At 45.3% G+C, this 20,320-nt stretch overlaps 1 protein-coding gene across 1 annotated transcript in view; it reads right to left on the bottom strand.

Moving 5' to 3' along the window:
* LOC129858508 (TSC22 domain family protein 1-like) overlaps positions 1-19,986 on the bottom strand; it is a 64,217-nt gene extending 44,231 nt beyond the window's left edge. Inside the window, exon 1 of the mRNA XM_055927798.1 lies at positions 19,208-19,986. Within this exon, the coding sequence (XP_055783773.1) occupies positions 19,208-19,545 (338 nt within the window). The 5' untranslated portion in view covers positions 19,546-19,986. The remainder of the gene's footprint in view (positions 1-19,207) is intronic.
* Between the last annotated feature and the right edge of the window lie 334 nt (positions 19,987-20,320).

Raw genomic sequence — 20,320 nt, 5'->3', positions numbered from 1 at the left:
CCCTCTTCATGACTGTCTTGGTGTGCTTGGGCCATGTTAGTTTGTTGGTGATGTGGACGCCAAGGAACTTGAAGCTCTCAACCTGCTCCACTACAGCCCCGTTGATGAGAATGGGGGTGTGCTCGATCCTCCTTTTCCTGTAGTCAACAATCACCTCCTATGATGAATGACAGATTGAACCAGGACATTGTCATATAGAGTAGACTCTCTCGTCCTGGTCCAGATCAACACTAGACTTGGTGGGGGTTTAATGGGGGGGTGACCAAGAACTTGGTGGGTTTTATTTGGGTTGGGTGGTGTCCTGTTCGCTATGATGAGTGAACGAGAGAAGCTGGCTAATGCACTCCAGGAGGGTAACAGGAAAGTAGGAGGCTATGGAACTGTGGAAGAACAACAATAATGAAGGAAGCTATGGAACTGTGGAAGGACAACAAGAATGTAGGAAGCTATGGAACTGTGGAAGGACAACAAGAATGTAGGAAGCTATGGAACTGTGGAAGAACAACAAGAATGTAGGAAGCTATGGAACTGTGGAAGGACAACAAGAATGTAGGAAGCTATGGAGCTGTGGAAGGACAACAAGAATGTAGGAAGCTATGGAACTGTGGAAGAACAACAAGAATGTAGGAAGCTATGGAACTGTGGAAGAACAACAAGAATGTAGGAAGCTATGGAACTGTGGAAGGACAACAGGAAAGTAGGAAGCTATGGAACTGTGGAAGAACAACAAGAATGTAGGAAGCTATGGAACTGTGGAAGGACAACAAGAATGTAGGAAGCTATGGATCTGTGGAAGGACAACAAGAATGTAGGAAGCTATGGAACTGTGGAAGAACAACAAGAATGTAGGAAGTTATGGAACTGTGGAAGAACAACAAGAATGTAGGAAGCTATGGAACTATGGAAGAACAACAAGAATGTAGGAAGCTATGGAACTGTGGAAGGACAACAAGAATGTAGGAAGCTATGGAACTGTGGAAGGACAACAGGAAAGTAGGAGGCTATGGAACTGTGGGAGAACAAGAAGAATGTAGGAAGCTATGGAACTGTGGAAGAACAACAGGAAAGTGGGAAGCTATGGAACTGTGGAAGGACAACAAGAAAGTGGGAAGCTATGGAACTGTGGAAGAACAACAGGAAAGTGGGAAGCTATGGAACTGTGGAAGGACAACAAGAAAGTGGGAAGCTATGGAACCGTGGAAGGACCCTGTTCACCCACTGCTGTCCATTCGATATGAACAGGGGGGTGCTCCCTCTGCTGTTTCCTGAAGTCCACGATAATTTCCTTTGTTTAGGTGACGTTCAGTGAGAGGTTGTTTTCCTGACACCACACTCCGAGTGCCCTCACTTCCTCCCTGTAGGCTGTCTCGTCGTTTTTGATAATCAAGCCCACTACTGCTGTGTCGTCTGCAAACTTGATGATTGAGTTGGAGGCGTGCATGGCCACGCAGTCGTGGGTGAACAGGGAGTACAGGAAGGGGCTGAGCACGTACCCTTTTGGGGCCTCAGTGTTGAGGATCAGCGAAGTGGAGATGTTGTTTCCTACATTCACCACCTGGGGGCGTCCCGTCAGAAAGTCCATAACCCAATTGCACAGGGCGGGGTTGAGACCCAGGGCCTCCAGCTTGACGATGAGCTTGGAGGGTACTATTGTGTTGAATGCTGAGCTGTAGTCAATGAACAGCATTTTTACATAGGTATTCCTCTTGTCCAAATGGGATAGGGCAGTGTGCAGTGTGATGGCGATTGCATCGTCTGTGGACCTGTTGGGGCAGTATGCAAACTGAAGTGGGTCTAGGGTGGATGGTAAGGTGGAGGTGATATGATCCTTGACTAGTCTCTCAAAGCACTTCATGATGAAAGAAGTGAGTGCTACGGGGCGGTAGTCATTTAGTTCAGTTATCTTTGCCTTCTTTGGTACAGGAATAATGGTGGCCATCTTGAAGCATGTGGGGACAGCAGACTGGGATAGGGAGCGATTGAATATCTCCATAAACACACCAGCAAGCTAGTCTGCGCATGCTCTGAGGACTCGGCTAGGGATGCCGTCTGGGCCAGCAGCCTTGCGAGGGTTAACACGTTTAAATGTTTTACTCACAACGGCCACGGAGAGGAGGGGGGACACAGTCCCAGTATCGGCATTTCAATTGTTTGATTGTCTTGCAGAGGGAATAACTACACTGTTCATATTCGGCCATATTCCCAGATCTCTTTCCACGGTTAAATGCGGTGGTTTGCCCTTTTAGTTTTGTGCAAATGCCGTCATCCATCCATGGTTTCTGGTTAGGGTAGGTTTTAATAGTCACCGTGGTTACAACATCTCCAGTGCACCTCACCGAGTCAGAGTATAAATCAATGTTGTTCTCTGAGGCTGACCGGAACATATCCCAGTCCGCGTGATCAAATCAATCTTGAAGCGTGGATTCCGATTGGTCAGACCAGCGTTGAATGGGTCTAGTCACTGGTACATCCTGTTTGAGTTTCTGACTAGAAGACAATAGGAGCAGGATGGTTGGATTTGCCAAAATGATGGCGGGGGGGGGGGGGGGGGGGGGGTTTATGCATCGCGGAAGCTAGAGTAGCAGTGATCGAGTGTATTACCCCCCACGCGTAGTGCAATCAATATGCTGATAGAATTTAGGTAGCCTTGTTCTCAATTTTGCTTTGTTAAAATCCCAGCTACAATAAAAGCAACCTCAAGATATATGGTTTCCAGTTTACATAGAGTCCAGTGAAGTTCCTTGAGCGCCGTCTTGGTGTCTGCTTGAGGGGGAATGTACACAGCTGTGACTATAACTGACGAGAATTCTCTTGGGATGTAATATGGCCGGCATTTGAATGTAAATAATTCTGGGTCGGGTGAGCACAAGGACTTGAGTTCCTGTATATGTTGTTATGATTACAGCATTAGTTGTTAATCATGAAGCATACACCCCCGTCCTTCCTCTTCCCAGAGAGGTGTTTATCTCTGTCGTCGCGATGCATGGAGAAGCCCGGTGGCTGAACCGATTCCGACAACATATCCCGAGAGAGCCATGTTTCCATGAAACAGAGAATGCTACAATCTCTGATGTCTCTCTGGAAGGCGACCCTTACTCAAATTTAATCTACCTTGTTGTCAAGAGACTGGACATTGGCGAGTAGTATACTTGGGAGCGGTGGACGATGTGCACGTCTACGGAGCCTGACCAGGAGGCCTTCTGCGGTGCCGTTGTTTTGGGTCGGCTTCTGGTATTAGGTCCATTGTCCTGAGTGGTGGTCCAAACAGAGGATCCGCTTCGGGAAATTCGTATTCCAGGTCGTAATACTGGTAAATTGACGTCGCTGTTATATCCAATAGTTCTTCCTGGCTGTATGTAATAAGACTTCAGATTTTCTGGGGTAACAATGTCACTTCCCGTTGAACAAAAGAGAGCTTGGTTTGTTGTTTTGGAAATGTTGTTGTTTTAATAGTGTATTGAAATGTTTCTCAGTAGCTAGCTAACATTTAAGTTTGGCTGGTAACATCAACAGTGCTAAGTGGCTGTGCTACAGAAACATCTCTAACCAAACAACAGTGCTAGGTGCTTGTACTACAGAAACACCGCTAACCAAACAACAGTGCTAGGTGCTTGTACTACAGAAACACCGCTAACCAAACAACAGTGCTAGGTGCTTGTACTACAGAAACACCGCTAACCAAACAACAGTGCTAGGTGCTTGTACTACAGAAACACCGCTAACCAAACAACAGTGCTAGGTGCTTGTACTACAGAAACACCGCTAACCAAACAACAGTGCTAGGTGGCTGTACTACAGGCACACCGGTCGTTGTTGTGGATACTAAGGAGATCCTGAGGGAAATCGCTGAGTACCAACAGTTTTATGCTATGGAGGGACAACATACTCCATCATGGAAAGATCCGGCTACCTCAAAAAATAACTCTAACCCGACAAAAAAAGAAAGACAGATTAATCTACAGACACGGACGATTTACTTACCGTTGAAGTAGAGGCTAGTGCTCTGGCTGGAATCCATGCAACACTGGGAAGGTTGTGTGAGGAGATAGCAAGGCTGAGGGGGAGTTTGGCGTTCAGCCAGAGTGAAATTCTCACGCTCCATGGAGAGAACAAGACACTCACAGCCAAGGTAAAAATCCAGGGTATTTTGTTTTTAAATTATATTGTAAATTGGAATGGTAGAGTTATGTCTTTCATGGAGTTATCAGAATTGTACGGGAAGGTCTGCTCAATCCAAGAGTACAGCATTACAGCATTACCCCAAAAATGGAGGAGGCAGGTGGCGGCGGGAGGAGGTAGGGAACTGGTCTGTCTGCCCAATATAAAGGATCAAAACTGGCAGAGGAATAAAAATAGCATAAATAAGAAAGTATACCAGTTTAATTTGAGGACCAGGATGTTGACAACAGTGCCATACAGATTGAAAAATTGTTGGGAAGAGATTTTGATGTACCGATTCCATGGTACAGGATGTATGAGTTGATATATAAAACAACGCAAGATTCAAATTATTATATAGAATTCTTGCCATCAACGAATATTTATGGAAGGTGGGATGGGAGGTGGGAGGTGGGATGGGAGGTAGGTAAGGGAAGCTGAGGGTTAGGATGTGGAATTGGAAACAAGTGGGAGTGGAGTTGCTGGCCAGGGGATAGAATGATGGTCAAAGATAAAAGTATAAAAAATAAAGTCAAAATTAAACATAATCAAAAGTATGTTTGAATGACACTGAGGGGCAGTGTTTTTACAGCTGATGCTGGTTTGCCTGAGGCTGATGCTGTACACTGTTTGTACACATGCATACACACACATTGTCATTCAAATGCACACATAGCTACCCGGACTATTTGCCTTGTGTGCCCCCCCAACCCCTCTTTTACGCTGCTGCTACTCTCTGTTTATCATATATGCATAGTCACTTTAACTATACATTCATGTACATACTACCTCAATTGGGCCGACCAACCACTGCTCCCGCACATTGGCTAACTGGGCTATCTGCATTGTGTCCCACCATACCCACCACCCGCCAACCCCTCTTTTACGCTACTGCTACTCTCTGTTCATCATATATGCATAGTCACTTTAACCATATCTACATATACATACTACCTCAATCAGCCTGACTAATCGGTGTCTGTATGTAGCCTCGCTACTTTTATAGCCTTGCTACTGTATATAGCCTGTCTTTTTACTGTTGTTTTATTTCTTTACTTACCTATTGTTCACCTAATACCTTTTTGCACTATTGGTTAGAGCCTATAAGCATTTCACTGTAAGGTCTACACCTGTTGTATTAGGCGCACGTGACGTACGTAAATAAACTTTTATTTAATTTGATTTGACATACATGACACACACACATGTAAATAGTGCCAGACTCACTCAAACATATACAGTTGGCCTGTTGTGTATGTTGTCAGGAGCGTGTTGTGTTGACAGCCTGTTTTATTATCTTTAATACGTGCCAGACTGAGCCTGAGTACAAGCAGATAAGACTGGCGTATGGGCCAGTACTACAGCCAGCTATCACCACTACACACACACACACACACACACACACACACACACACACACACACACACACACACACACACACACACACACACACACACACACACACACACACACACACACACACACACACACACACACACACACACACACACACACACACACACACACACACACACACACACACACACACTACAGCCAGCTATCACCACTCAACCTCTGAATTTAAATAACACGCTCCTTCCATGCCAACTAGAACACCCTAGCTAGATGGGCAGACCTAATACAATAAGAAATGGATGGGTGGTGGTGGCCCTCCCTTGTCTCTTTCGAAGTTGGCCAATTTTCTTTTCTTTTTTTTTGTATCTGTTTGACTAATTGATCTGGTGCAGAAGATTTGTCGCTGGCATGCAATGCTGATTAATATTACATCTGAGGGTGTTGGCTTCGTACTATGCTTGTTGGGTAAATGACTGTACCAATGGGTGGGACTGTTTTTAGTTAATCGTTTTGTGGAATTCTGCCCAAGACTGAAGTCATATTAGTATGACAGAGTTGAGCCATTCCAGATTTTGTTTTCAAGAAAAAAATCGGCACTATAGTCCTGCTGAAAGAAATAAGTCATCTGTGTCCTCAAAAAGACAGAGGCTTCTGGCCCACTTAGGGAGATAACACGTTCTTCACAGTGATAATGAGTGCAACTCATTCTGTCGGTTTTGACCTCAGTAATGGACTCTCTCTCTCTACTACTTCCCTCCTGCTCTACCAGTCTACTCTAAGAATCAATACATCTTTTTTTTTTTGTCAGGCCGTTTTATATCAACAGAGCAAGACGCGGCGAGTTTGTCATTCTTTGATGTAAACAGGAAGTTTATTCAACGAGTGACCTGGCCCATGGTGAGACGTCAACGCAGAGCTGAGGCCTGTAGACCTGGGTCACAAGGCAGTGAAGGCTCTGAAACAATTACACCGAACAGTAGGAGCAGCAGCTAATTCATTCAATGACCCCTGGAGCTTAATACTGTCTTGGATAATTAGGTTCATCTCTTCAAGGACAAAAGAATGGTGAGGTCAGCATATCAGTAATCTCCTTTGTTCTATTTACAGTATCTACTCAGTACTTTATTTAACCTTCATTTGACGAGGCAAGTCAGTGAAAGAACAAATTGTTATTTACAATGACGGCCTAGCCCGGCCAAACCCTAACCCGGAGGACACTGGGCATATTGTGCGCCGCCCTATGGTACTCCCGATCACGGCCGGATGTGATACAGCCTGGATTTGATCCAGGGACTGTAGTGACGCCGCTTGCACTGAGATGCAGTGCCTTCGACAGTATCTACTCAGTACTACTATTGACAGTATCTACTCAGTACTACTCAGTACTACTATTGACAGTATCTACTCAGTACTACTCAGTACTACTATTGACAGTATCTACTCAGTATCTACTCAGTACTACTATTGACAGTATCTACTCAGTACTACTATTGACAGTATCTGCCTGCTCAGTACTACTCAGTACTACTATTGACAGTATCTACTCAGTACTACTATTGACAGTATCTACTCAGTACTACTATTGACAGTATCTACTCAGTACTACTATTGACAGTATCTACTCAGTACTACTATTGACAGTATCTACTCAGTACTACTATTGACAGTATCTACTCAGTACTACTATTGACAGTATCTACTCAGTACTACTCTACTACTATTGACAGTATCTACTCAGTACTACTCAGTACTACTATTGACAGTATCTACTCAGTACTACTATTGATAGTATCTACTCAGTACTACTATTGACAGTATCTACTCAGTACTACTCTACTACTATTGACAGTATCTACTCAGTACTACTCTACTACTATTGACAGTATCTACTCAGTACTACTCAGTACTACTATTGACAGTATCTACTCAGTACTACTCTACTACTATTGACAGTATCTACTCAGTACTACTCTACTACTATTGACAGTATCTACTCAGTACTACTCAGTACTACTATTGACAGTATCTACTCAGTACTTCTCAGTACTACTATTGACAGTATCTACTCAGTACTACTCAGTACTACTATTGACAGTATCTACTCAGTACTACTCAGTACTACTATTGACAGTGTCTACTCAGTACTACTCTACTACTATTGACAGTATCTACTCAGTAGTACTCAGTACTACTATTGACAGTATCTACTCAGTAGTACTCAGTACTACTATTGACAGTATCTACTCAGTAGTACTCAGTACTACTATTGACTGTATTTACTCAGTACTACTCTACTACTATTGACAGTATTTATTTAGTACTACTCTACTACTATTGACAGTCTCTACTCAGTACTACTCAGTACTACTATTGACAGTATTTACTCAGTACTACTCTACTACTATTGACAGTATCTACTCATGACATTACCATTGACTTCCTTCATGGCCTAACAAGCCCAGAGTGGCTGCTACACAACACAGCCCAATGCCTGTTCCTAGATGGACAGTTACTGTAGGAACGTACTGGACTTGTTGAATTAGTTTCAGTCAGTTGCCTGTGTGAGGCCGCATCTCTGTCTGACTGTCTGCCTGTGAGTCTTAACTAGCTCTGTATGAGTCGACCTCTGTATGAGTAGATCTCTGTATGAGTAGATCTCTGTATGAGTAGATCTCTGTATGAAAAGATCTATGTATGAGTGGATCTCTGTTTGAGTGGATCTCTGTATGAGTGGATCTCTGTATGAGTGGATCTCTGTATGAGTAGATCTCTGTATGAGTGGATCTCTGTATGAGTGGATCTCTGTATGAGTGGATCTCTGTATGAGTAGATCTCTTCATGAGTAGATCGCTGTAAGAAAGATCTCTGTATGTGTAGATCTCTGTATGAGTAGATCTCTGTATGAGTAGATCTCTTCATGAGTAGATCGCTGTAATAAAGATCTCTGTATGAGTAGATCTATGTATGAGTAGATCTCTGTATGAGTAGATCTCTTCATGAGTAGATCTCTTCATGAGTAGATCTCTGTATGAAAATATCTCTGTATGAGTCGACCTCTGTATGAGTAGATCTCTGTATGAGTAGATCTCTGTATGAAAAGATCTATGTATGAGTAGATCTCTGTATGAGTGGATCTCTGTTTGAGTGGATCTCTGTTTGAGTGGATCTCTGTATGAGTAGATCTCTGTATGAGTAGATCTCTGTATGAGTAGATCTCTGTATGAGTGGATCTCTGTATGAGTGGATCTCTGTATGAGTAGATCTCTTCATGAGTAGATCGCTGTAAGAAAGATCTCTGTATGTGTAGATCTCTGTATGAGTAGATCTCTGTATGAGTAGATCTCTTCATGAGTAGATCGCTGTAATAAAGATCTCTGTATGAGTAGATCTCTGTATGAGTAGATCTCTTCATGAGTAGATCTCTGTATGAAAATATCTCTGTATGAGTAGATCTCTGTATGAGTGGATCTCTGTATGAGTGGATCTCTGTATGAGTAGATCTCTGTATGAGTAGATATATTTATGAGTAGATCTTTGTATGAGTAGATCTCTGTATGAGTAGATCTCTGTATGATTGGATCTCTGTATGAGTGGATCTCTGTATGAGTGGATCTCTGTATGAGTAGATCTCTTCATAAGTAGATCTCTGTATGAGTAGATCTCTGTATGAGTAGATCTCTGTATGAGTAGATCTCTGTATGAGTAGATCTCTGAATGAGTAGATCTCTGAATGAGTACATTACATTTACATTTAAGTCATTTAGCAGACGCTCTTATCCAGAGCGACTTACAAATTGGTGCATTCACCTTATGACATCCAGTGGAACAGCCACTTTACAATAGTGCATCTAGATCTTTTAAGGGGGGGGGGGGGGGGGGGGGCAGAAGGATTGCTTTATCCTAGGTATTCCTTGAAGAGGTGGGGTTTCAGGTGTCTCCGGAAGGTGGTGATTGACTCCGCTGTCCTGGCGTCGTGAGGGAGTTTGTTCCACCATTGGGGTGCCAGAGCAGCGAACAGTTTTGACTGGGCTGAGCGGGAACTGTACTTCCTCAGTGGTAGGGAGGCGAGCAGGCCAGAGGTGGATGAACGCAGTGCCCTTGTTTGGGTGTAGGGCCTGATCAGAGCCTGAAGGTACTGAGGTGCCGTTCCCCTCACAGCTCCGTAGGCAAGCACCATGGTCTTGTAGCGGATGCGTAGATACATAATGAATCATGTCCTTGTTGGTAGTTCCTCTGGTGATGTGGTGATGCACTGACAGAGCCTGGCTGGTGATGTGGTGAAGAGGTCCACAGCGACAGCTGTCCTCTCACTGAGAGTGACTCCGTTTGGGTCGGAGAGAGAGCACGTACAGATGACTCCGGATGGTACCCTGAACCAGACATACAGACAACAGGGGAACACCTCTCACACACACACACCACCATATAACAAGGACACTACACTGTTGCCAGTCATCTCCTGGCGGAGCACCAAAACCCATTCACACAGTCACAACAATGCTGTAACTCAACAAGTCCATTAAAACACCATTACTGTATCTCTCTGCACTGTTCTGAGTCGGTCTCACCAAGCTCCTCTCTATCTTTATCTCTCTTGACTCATAATGGGCTTCCTAAAGAGTTCACCTTCAGTAGCTATCTATGTCTGAATCCAACAGTAGCATAGTGAATAGGGTGTAATTTGGGACATCATCTGTCTGAATCCCTAGTCAGAGGCCCGGGTGTACACTTTCCCCAAGCCAGTTCCTGTTTCAGAGGCCAGGGTGAACACTTTCCCCAAGCCAGTTCCTGTCCCAGAGGCCAGGGTGAACACTTTCCCCAAGCCAGTTCCTGTTCTAGAGGCCAGGGTGAACACTTTCCCCAAGCCAGTTCCTGTTCCAGAGGCCAGGGTGAACACTTTCCCCAAGCCAGTTCCTGTTCTAGAGGCCAGGGTGAACACTTTCCCCAAGCCAGTTCCTGTTTCAGAGGCCAGGGTGAACACTTTCCCCAAGCCAGTTCCAGAGGCCAGGGTGAACACTTTCCCCAAGCCAGTTCCTGTCCCAGAGGCCAGGGTGAACACTTTCCCCAAGCCAGTTCCTGTCCCAGAGGCCAGGGTGAACACTTTCCCCAAGCCAGTTCCTGTTCTAGAGGCCAGGGTGTACACTTTCCCCAAGCCAGTTCCTGTCCCAGAGGCCAGGGTGAACACTTTCCCCAAGCCAGTTCCTGTTCCAGAGGCCAGGGTGAACACTTTCCCCAAGCCAGTTCCTGTTCTAGAGGCCAGGGTGAACACTTTCCCCAAGCCAGTTCCTGTTTCAGAGGCCAGGGTGAACACTTTCCCCAAGCCAGTTCCTGTTCCAGAGGCCAGGGTGAACACTTTCCCCAAGCCAGTTCCTGTTCCACGGGCCAGGGTGAACACTTTCCCCAAGCCATGTCCTGTTCCAGAGGCCAGGGTGAACACTTTCCCCAAGCCATGTCCTGTTCCAGAGGCCAGGGTGTACACTTTCCCCAAGCCAGTTCCTGTCCCAGAGGCCAGGGTGAACACTTTCCCCAAGCCAGTTCCTGTCCCAGAGGCCAGGGTGAACACTTTCCCCAAGCCAGTACCTGTTTCAGAGGCCAGGGTGAACACTTTACCCAAGCCATTTCCTGTCCCAGAGGCCAGGGTGAACACTTTCCCCAAGCCAGTTCCTGTCCCAGAGGCCAGGGTGAACACTTTCCCCAAGCCAGTTCCTGTTCTAGAGGCCAGGGTGAACACTTTCCCCAAGCCAGTTCCTGTTCTAGAGGCCAGGTTTTTATCTAGCCCTCTGTGATTGGCCTGCAGGTATAGGGAGGTGCCAGGTAGAAGGCTGAGCATTCTGTCAGCTGACTGGTGTCCTCGTTACAACTACCCCCTGCCTCCGTCTTTCATCATCCCATTGCAATGCAGACCGTTGCATATGGCCTGTCCTGCAGCATTTAACGACCACACCCCTTCATCATACCCAACTACAAATCATGTGTTTTAGTATTCATCCAATTAACGAATTAAGCACTGGCTGGCATAAACAAGTAGCATCGTTTCTGCAGGAAATGTGCTCAACTTTACAGAGGGAGGAAGGACCAGTAGACCACAGTGGCCTTGGCCAAAAGGTTTTTGACCCCTGTTCTGCAATAGTCCGATCAGCACAACACACCCACCCTATCATAAATACATCGACAACAGAGTAGTCCCTTGGCAAACAACACACACACACACACACACACACACACACACACATACACATACACATACACACACACATACACACACACACACACACAGGAATGTGGAATGGTGATAGGTCCGCCGATGTACTCTGCGCTTATCTCTGTTATTTACATATCATCACAAGAGATTAACATCCAGAGCCTTCAGAAACGTTTCACACTCATTGACTTCCTCCACATTTTGTTGTGTTTCAGCCTGAATTTAAAATGGATGAAATTTAGATATTTGGTCACTGGGCTATGCAAAATACCCTATATTGTCAAAGTGGAATTATGTTTCACTAAATGTTTACAAAAAATGTCTAAAAAAATCTAAAGCTGAAATGTCTTGAGTCAATAAAGTATTTAACCCCTTTGTTACAGCAAAATAAGCAAAATAAGTTCAGGAGTAAACCTTTGATGAACAAGTCACATAATGGATGCATGGATTTGAAAATATATGGCAACACCTGAAAATTGGTTGTCTAGCAGCGATCAACAACCAATATTACAGAGCTAGAAGAATTTAGAAAATCATAAATGGGCATATGTTACACAATCCAGGTGTGGAAAGCTCTTAGAGACTTACCCAGAAAGACTCACAGCTGTAATCACTGCCAAAGTCATTTCTACAAAGTATTGAGTCAGGGGTATGAATATTTATGTAAATTAGATATATCTGTATTTAATTTTCACTAAATTTGCAAACATTTCTAAAAACATGTTTTCACTTTGTCATTATGGGATATTGTGTGTAAATGGGTGAGAGAAAAACATGAATTTAATCCATTTTAGAATTAGGCTGTAACGTAACACAATGTGGACTAAGTCAATGGGTCTGAATAGTTTCCGAATGCACTGTATATGGAAGTCAAAGGTGGCGTCTCTGTTGATAACGACGCTCGTTGTCGACATAATGTCTTCCTCCCGGTCCTAGCTCAGATATTTCTCAGTAGGCCTTCACATTTTACCGCTCAGAAACCAAACATGCCACTGTACCTTTCAAAGTGTGTACAGACAGTATTGTTAGTGCTTTCAATGTGTGTACAGACAGTACTGTTAGTCCTTTCAATGTGTGTACAGACAGTACTGTTAGTCCTTTCAAAGTGTGTACAGACAGTACTGTTAGTCCGTTCAAAGTGTGTACAGACAGTACTGTTAGTCCTTTGAAAGTGTGTACAGACAGTATTGTTAGTCCTAACAAAGTGTGTACAGACATTACTGTTAGTCCTTTCAAAGTGTGTACAGACAGTACTGTTAGTCCTTTGAAAGTGTGTACAGACAGTATTGTTAGTCCTAACAAAGTGTGTACAGACATTACTGTTAGTCCTTTCAAAGTGTGTACAGACAGTATTGTTAGTCCTTTCAAAGTGTGTACAGACAGTATTGTTAGTCCTTTCAATGTGTGTACAGACAGTACTGTTAGTCCTTTCAAAGTGTGTACAGACAGTACTGTTAGTCCTTTCAAAGTGTGTACAGACAGTACTGTTAGTCCTTTCAAAGTGTGTACAGACAGTACTGTTAGTCCTTTCAAAGTGTGTACAGACAGTACTGTTAGTACTAACAAAGTGTGTACAGACAGTACTGTTAGTCCTTTCAAAGTGTGTACAGACAGTACTGTTAGTACTAACAAAGTGTGTACAGACAGTACTGTTAGTCCTTTCAAAGTGTGTACAGACAGTACTGTTAGTACTAACAAAGTGTGTACAGACAGTACTGTTAATCCTTTCATAAATCAGAAGTACAGCAGTGATAACTGCTGAAGCTATGGAAGAGTTTTAATGAAAAACTGTTAACTCTAATTTGAACTGAGTTGAAGTGGTCCCTAGGGTTGGTTAGTGCTGCCAAAGGGAGATGCGAACTGGCAGTAATCAGTTGCCAACTTTTATTCCAACGAACACGTCAGCATGTTTCCAAACAAACCTGTGGTATACATTTACAATTTGGCCACGATGAGAGAGGAGTATAATTAGATTTCAAAAAGCCTTCTGGAATCCACCCAAACTAATTCAAAACGCGTCCAATATGACAAGCTGCCTTGTGAGGGTTTGTGATGCGTCGTGTTTACAGTGACGTCTAGAGGTTTGTGATGCGTTGTGTTTACAGTGACGTCTAGAGGTTTGTGATGCGTTGTGTTTACAGTGACGTCTAGAGGTTTGTGATGCGTTGTGTTTACAGTGACGTCTAGAGGTTTGTGATGCGTCGTGTTTACAGTGACGTCTAGAGGTTTTGTGATGCGTTGTGTTTACAGTGACCTCTAGAGGTTTTGTGATGCGTCGTGTTTACAGTGACGTCTAGAGGTTTGTGATGCGTCGTGTTTACAGTGACGTCTAGAGGTTTGTGATGCGTCGTGTTTACAGTGACGTCTAGAGGTTTGTGATGCGTCGTGTTTACAGTGACCTCTAGAGGTTTTGTGATGCGTCGTGTTTACAGTGACCTCTAGAGGTTTTGTGATGCGTCGTGTTTACAGTGACGTCTAGAGGTTTTGTGATGCGTCGTGTTTACAGTGACGTCTAGAGGTTTGTGATGCGTTGTGTTTACAGTGACGTCTAGAGGTTTGTGATGCGTTGTGTTTACAGTGACGTCTAGAGGTTTGTGATGCGTCGTGTTTACAGTGACGTCTAGAGGTTTGTGATGCGTCGTGTTTACAGTGACCTCTAGAGGTTTTGTGATGCGTCGTGTTTACAGTGACCTCTAGAGGTTTGTGATGCGTCGTGTTTACAGTGACGTCTAGGGGTTTGTGATGCGTCGTGTTTACAGTGACGTCTAGAGGTTTTGTGATGCGTCGTGTTTACAGTGACCTCTAGAGGTTTTGTGATGCGTCGTGTTTACAGTGACGTCTAGAGGTTTGTGATGCGTCGTGTTTACAGTGACCTCTAGAGGTTTTGTGATGCGTTGTGTTTACAGTGACGTCTAGAGGTTTGTGATGCGTTGTGTTTACAGTGACGTCTAGAGGTTTGTGATGCGTTGTGTTTACAGTGACGTCTAGAGGTTTGTGATGCGTCGTGTTTACAGTGACGTCTAGGGGTTTGTGATGCGTCGTGTTTACAGTGACGTCTAGAGGTTTGTGATGCGTTGTGTTTACAGTGACCTCTAGAGGTTTTGTGATGCGTCGTGTTTACAGTGACGTCTAGAGGTTTTGTGATGCGTCGTGTTTACAGTGACGTCTAGAGGTTTGTGATGCGTTGTGTTTACAGTGACGTCTAGAGGTTTTGTGATGCGTCGCGTTTACAGTGACGTCTAGGGGTTTTGTGATGCGTCGTGTTTACAGTGACGTCTAGAGGTTTTGTGATGCTTCGTGTTTACAGTGACCTCTAGAGGTTTGTGATGCGTCGTGTTTACAGTGACCTCTAGAGGTTTTTGTGATGCGTCGTGTTTACAGTGACGTCTAGAGGTTTGTAATGCGTCGTGTTTACAGTGACGTCTAGGGGTTTTGTGATGCTTCGTGTTTACAGTGACGTCTAGAGGTTTGTGATGCGTCGTGTTTACAGTGACGTCTAGGGGTTTTGTGATGCGTCGTGTTTACAGTGACCTCTAGAGGTTTTGTGATGCGTCGTGTTTACAGTGACGTCTAGAGGTTTGTGATGCGTCGTGTTTACAGTGACGTCTAGAGGTTTGTGATGCGTCGTGTTTACAGTGACGTCTAGGGGTTTTGTGATGCTTCGTGTTTACAGTGACGTCTAGAGGTTTGTGATGCGTCGTGTTTACAGTGACGTCTAGAGGTTTGTGATGCGTCGTGTTTACAGTGACCTCTAGAGGTTTGTGATGCGTCGTGTTTACAGTGACGTCTAGAGGTTTGTGATGCGTTGTGTTTACAGTGACGTCTAGGGGTTTGTGATGCGTCGTGTTTACAGTGACGTCTAGAGGTTTTGTGATGCGTCGTGTTTACAGTGACGTCTAGAGGTTTTGTGATGCGTCGTGTTTACAGTGACGTCTAGAGGTTTTGTGATGCGTCGTGTTTACAGTGACCTCTAGAGGTTTTGTGATGCGTCGTGTTTACAGTGACGTCTAGAGGTTTGTGATGCGTCGTGTTTACAGTGACGTCTAGAGGTTTGTGATGCGTCGTGTTTACAGTGACGTCTAGGGGTTTTGTGATGCTTCGTGTTTACAGTGACGTCTAGAGGTTTGTGATGCGTCGTGTTTACAGTGACGTCTAGAGGTTTGTGATGCGTCGTGTTTACAGTGACCTCTAGAGGTTTGTGATGCGTCGTGTTTACAGTGACCTCTAGAGGTTTTTGTGATGCGTCGTGTTTACAGTGACGTCTAGAGGTTTGTAATGCGTTGTGTTTACAGTGACGTCTAGGGGTTTTGTGATGCTTCGTGTTTACAGTGACGTCTAGAGGTTTGTGATGCGTCGTGTTTACAGTGACGTCTAGGGGTTTTGTGATGCGTCGTGTTTACAGTGACCTCTAGAGGTTTTGTGATGCGTCGTGTTTACAGTGACGTCTAGAGGTTTGTGATGCGTCGTGTTTACAGTGACGTCTAGAGGTTTGTGATGCGTCGTGTTTACAGTGACGTCTAGGGGTTTTGTGATGCTTCGTGTTTACAGTGACGTCTAGGGGTTTTGTGATGCTTCGTGTTTACAGTGACGTCTAGAGGTTTGTGATGCGTCGTGTTTACAGTGACCTCTAGGGGTTTTGTGATGCGTTGTGTTTACAGTGACGTCTAGAGGTTTTGTGATGCGTCGTGTTTACAGTGACGTCTAGAGGTTTTGTGATGCGTCGTGTTTACAGTGACCTCTAGAGGTTTTGTGATGCGTTGTGTTTACAGTGACGTCTAGAGGTTTGTGATGCGTCGTGTTTACAGTGACCTCTAGAGGTTTGTGATGCGTCGTGTTTACAGTGACGTCTAGAGGTTTGTGATGCGTTGTGTTTACAGTGACGTCTAGAGGTTTGTGATGCGTCGTGTTTACAGTGACCTCTAGAGGTTTTGTGATGCGTCGTGTTTACAGTGACCTCTAGAGGTTTTGTGATGCGTCGTGTTTACAGTGACCTCTAGAGGTTTGTGTTGTTTTTTCCTTGTTTTACTGAAGGGCTTACTGGTGCTCTACCATGCCGTCCCTAGGAGAGGGGTGCGTCACGCAGTGCCAGGTTTTTTCCCCCACTATACTCAACTTGAGTGGGTTGAGTCACTGACGTGAAGTTCCTGTCCGGTTTTGCCGGACAGGAAGCCGCTTTCGTGGGCTATACTTAGCCTTGTCTCAGGGTAGTAAGTTGGTGGTCTATTGATATACATTTAGTTGTGTGGGGGCTGTGCTTTGACAAAGTGAGTGGGGTTATATCCTGCCTGGTTGGCCCGGTCCAGGAGTATCGTCAGACAGGGCCACGGTGTCCCCCGACCCCTCCTGTCTCAGACTCCAGTATCTATGCTGCAGTAGTCTATGGTCTCCCTCCCTCCCTCCCTCCCTCCCTCCCTCCATCCCTCCCTCCCTCCCTCCATCCCTCCATCCATCCATCCATCCATCCCTCCCTCCCTCCCTCCCTCCCTCCCTTCCTCCCTCCCTCCCTCCATCCCTCCATCCCTCCCTCCCTCCATCCATCCCTCCCTCCCTCCATCCCTCCCTCCATCCATCCATCCCTCCCTCCATCCCTCCATCCCTCCCTCCCTCCCTCCATCCCTCCCTCCCTCCCTCCCTCCCTCCATCCCTCCCTCCCTCCCTCCATCCCTCCATCCCTCCCTCCATCCATCCATCCATCCATCCATCCCTCCCTCCCTCCCTCCATCCCTCCATCCCTCCCTCCCTTCCTCCCTCCCTCCCTCCCTCCCTCCATCCCTCCATCCCTCCATCCATCCATCCATGCCTCAGGACTACCTGGCATGATGACTCTTGGCTTTTCACGTCCCCAGTCCACCTGGTCGTGCTGTTGATCCAGTTTCTGCTGTTTTTGCCTGTGGCTATGGAACCCTGACCTGTACACCAGACGTGCTACCTTGTACCGGACCTGCTGTCTCAGTCTCTAACTCTCGCTTTCTCTCTCTCCCTCCCTCTCTCTCCTTCTCTACCGCACCTGCTGTCTCGACCTCTGAATGCTAGGCTATGAAAATCCAACTGACATTTACTCCTGATGTGCTGACCTGTTGCACCCTCTACAACCACTGTGATTATTATTATTTGACCCTGCTGGTCATCTATTAACATTTGAACATCTTGGCCATGTTCTGTTATAATCTCCACCCAGCACAGCCAGAAGAGGACTGGCCACGCCTCAGAGCCTGGTTCCTCTCTAGGTTTCTTCCTAGGTTCCTCCTCTTTCTAGGGAGTTTTTCATGGCCACCGTCCCTCTACATGTGCATTGCTTGCTCTCTGGTGTTTTAGGCTGGGTTTCTGTATTAGCTCTTTGTGACATCTGCTGATGAAAAAAGGACTTTATAAATTCTGTCTTTTGACTGAGTCATTTGAAAAGTTATCATTATACATTGGAGAGGGAAATGCATAATTGTATCTCATATGTAAAAATGAGGGGTAATGAAAACTGGTTGACTTCATAGGGATGTCATTCAGCTTTCAAATCATAAACATTCTTAGCATGTCAGTTTTTAAACAACCTAATTGGTCGATTGTGATGTTTGATTAAGGTAGAATAGTCACGTTATTAGTTTTCATTAGGTTGATGATGTTATTGTTGTCATTTGTGGTTATGACTGGGATATCACTAATACATTGACAAAGTACATCATCAGAAAGTTAAACAGAAAGGTGGAATGGAAGGTAAAGATGACCTAACAACTTTCAGTACAGGTGAGTAGGAGGAGGGGTATGTCTTTATGTTACAGTCCCTGGATTATTACCTGTCCTGTAAGTACAGTGACGGTATTGAAGGTGTATTACCTGTCCTGTAAGTACAGTGACAGTGTTGAAGGTGTATTACCTGTCCTGTAAGTACAGTGACAGTATTGAAGGTGTATTACCTGTCCTGTAAGTACAGTGACAGTGTTGAAGGTGTATTACCTGTCCTGTAAGTACAGTGACAGTAATGAATGTGTATTATCTGTCCTGTAAGTACAGTGACGGTATTTAAGGTGTATTACCTGTCCTGTAAGTACAGTGACAGTGTTGAAGGTGTATTACCTGTCCTGTAAGTACAGTGACAGTGTTGAAGGTGTATTACCTGTCCTGTAAGTACAGTGACGGTATTTAAGGTGTATTACCTGTCCTGTAAGTACAGTGACGGTATTTAAGGTGTATTACCTGTCCTGTAAGTACAGTGACGGTATTGAAGTTAGTCATTGACACATTACACTTAACCAGCCCTACACCTTGCCATAACCCAGGTACAGTGTAAGATTACTGCTGTATGCACAATATAACAATGAGTAATCACAATATTTATTACATTGTACAATACTTACAAAAAATAATGACACTGTAATGTTTAGTGAGATAATGTGAAACTAGAGATATTCTGAGGTGTTTCGTGTATCAGCAACTTAACAGGATGAGATAAAGGTGGAGATGTAAATGAGGATGAGAGATATAGGTGAAGTACAGTACCTGTGGAAGAACAGCAGGATGGACAGCGTGGTCTGGTCGATGTTGCTGTTGCAGATGCCCTCGTTGAGCAGGTAACAGGGGTCTCTGACCACCGACTCCAGAGAGTCCAGCCTCATCATGCTGTTCAGCTTGTCCGTGTTCACGTTCTGGTTCTGGAACGTCAGCTGCTCCCGGAACTGGCGGAAGTGGCTGAGCGACGTGGGGCTGCCCATCAGAGGGGTGCTGTGGCCTCTGCCTTGGCCCCCACCTCCAGCTGGGTCGTCACAGTTGGCCAGGTCCAGGCAGCAGGAGCAGCAGTCCAGACCGATGGGAGAGAGACACTCCTCTCCATCTGACATGATGACAGCAGATCAGTCAATCCGGTCGGGCAGAACACCTTTAGGGACTGGAGAGACGAGCTCCACAGCAGGAGAGAGAGTGAAAGGGAAAGAGAAAGACCTTGGTGCTGGTCTCTCTTCTACTTCTCTACTTCTCAGGCTTGTAGTCGTTGTTGTGTGTTCCTCAGCGTATGCAGAGGGAAGGATTTCCTCCCTCCAGGTGCTCTGGATGAGGGTGTTGGGAAGTCAAGTGTCGCCAGCTTCCTCCTCTTCCCTGAGAGTAGACAGTCAGTCGTGTCTCCTCGAGTCTCCCTCGCGTCACGTTAATAAGGCTATGTTTGCTTTGGTTGTGATACACTCGCTGGCTTCTGTGTCTGTGGGGGAGAGAGAGCTAGCCAATGCTGTGCTGTCTGCGTCTGTGTCGAACACACACACCCTGATTCAGCGGGAATGTGTTTCAAAGCTGCTTATCACTTTTTTTTCTGCCCAGCACTTTTTCCTCCCCCAACATGCTTAGAGACTGACGGAGGGAGGGAGGTTAGCCGGGAGGGAGGTGGGGAAACCCTTGTGATTGGTAAACGACTGGCCCTCCTCTTTCTCCTCTCTCACAGTCTCTCTTAGCCGCTGCATCACAATTAGGGGATGGACAGATGCAATGCATGTGCTTGGTGATGCTCACTGTTCTAGAGAGAGAGAGAGGGAGAGAGAGAGAGAGAGAGACGCAGAGAGAGAGACAGACGAAAGAGGGACAGAGAGAGAGACGCAGAGAGAGAGACAGACGGAAAGAGGGACAGAG

Source organism: Salvelinus fontinalis, chromosome 6 (genome assembly GCF_029448725.1).
Source record: "Salvelinus fontinalis isolate EN_2023a chromosome 6, ASM2944872v1, whole genome shotgun sequence".
Taxonomy (NCBI): Eukaryota; Metazoa; Chordata; class Actinopteri; order Salmoniformes; family Salmonidae; genus Salvelinus; species Salvelinus fontinalis.
Note: the sequence above shows the minus strand (reverse complement) of the source record. Positions and strands in the feature narration are given on the sequence as shown.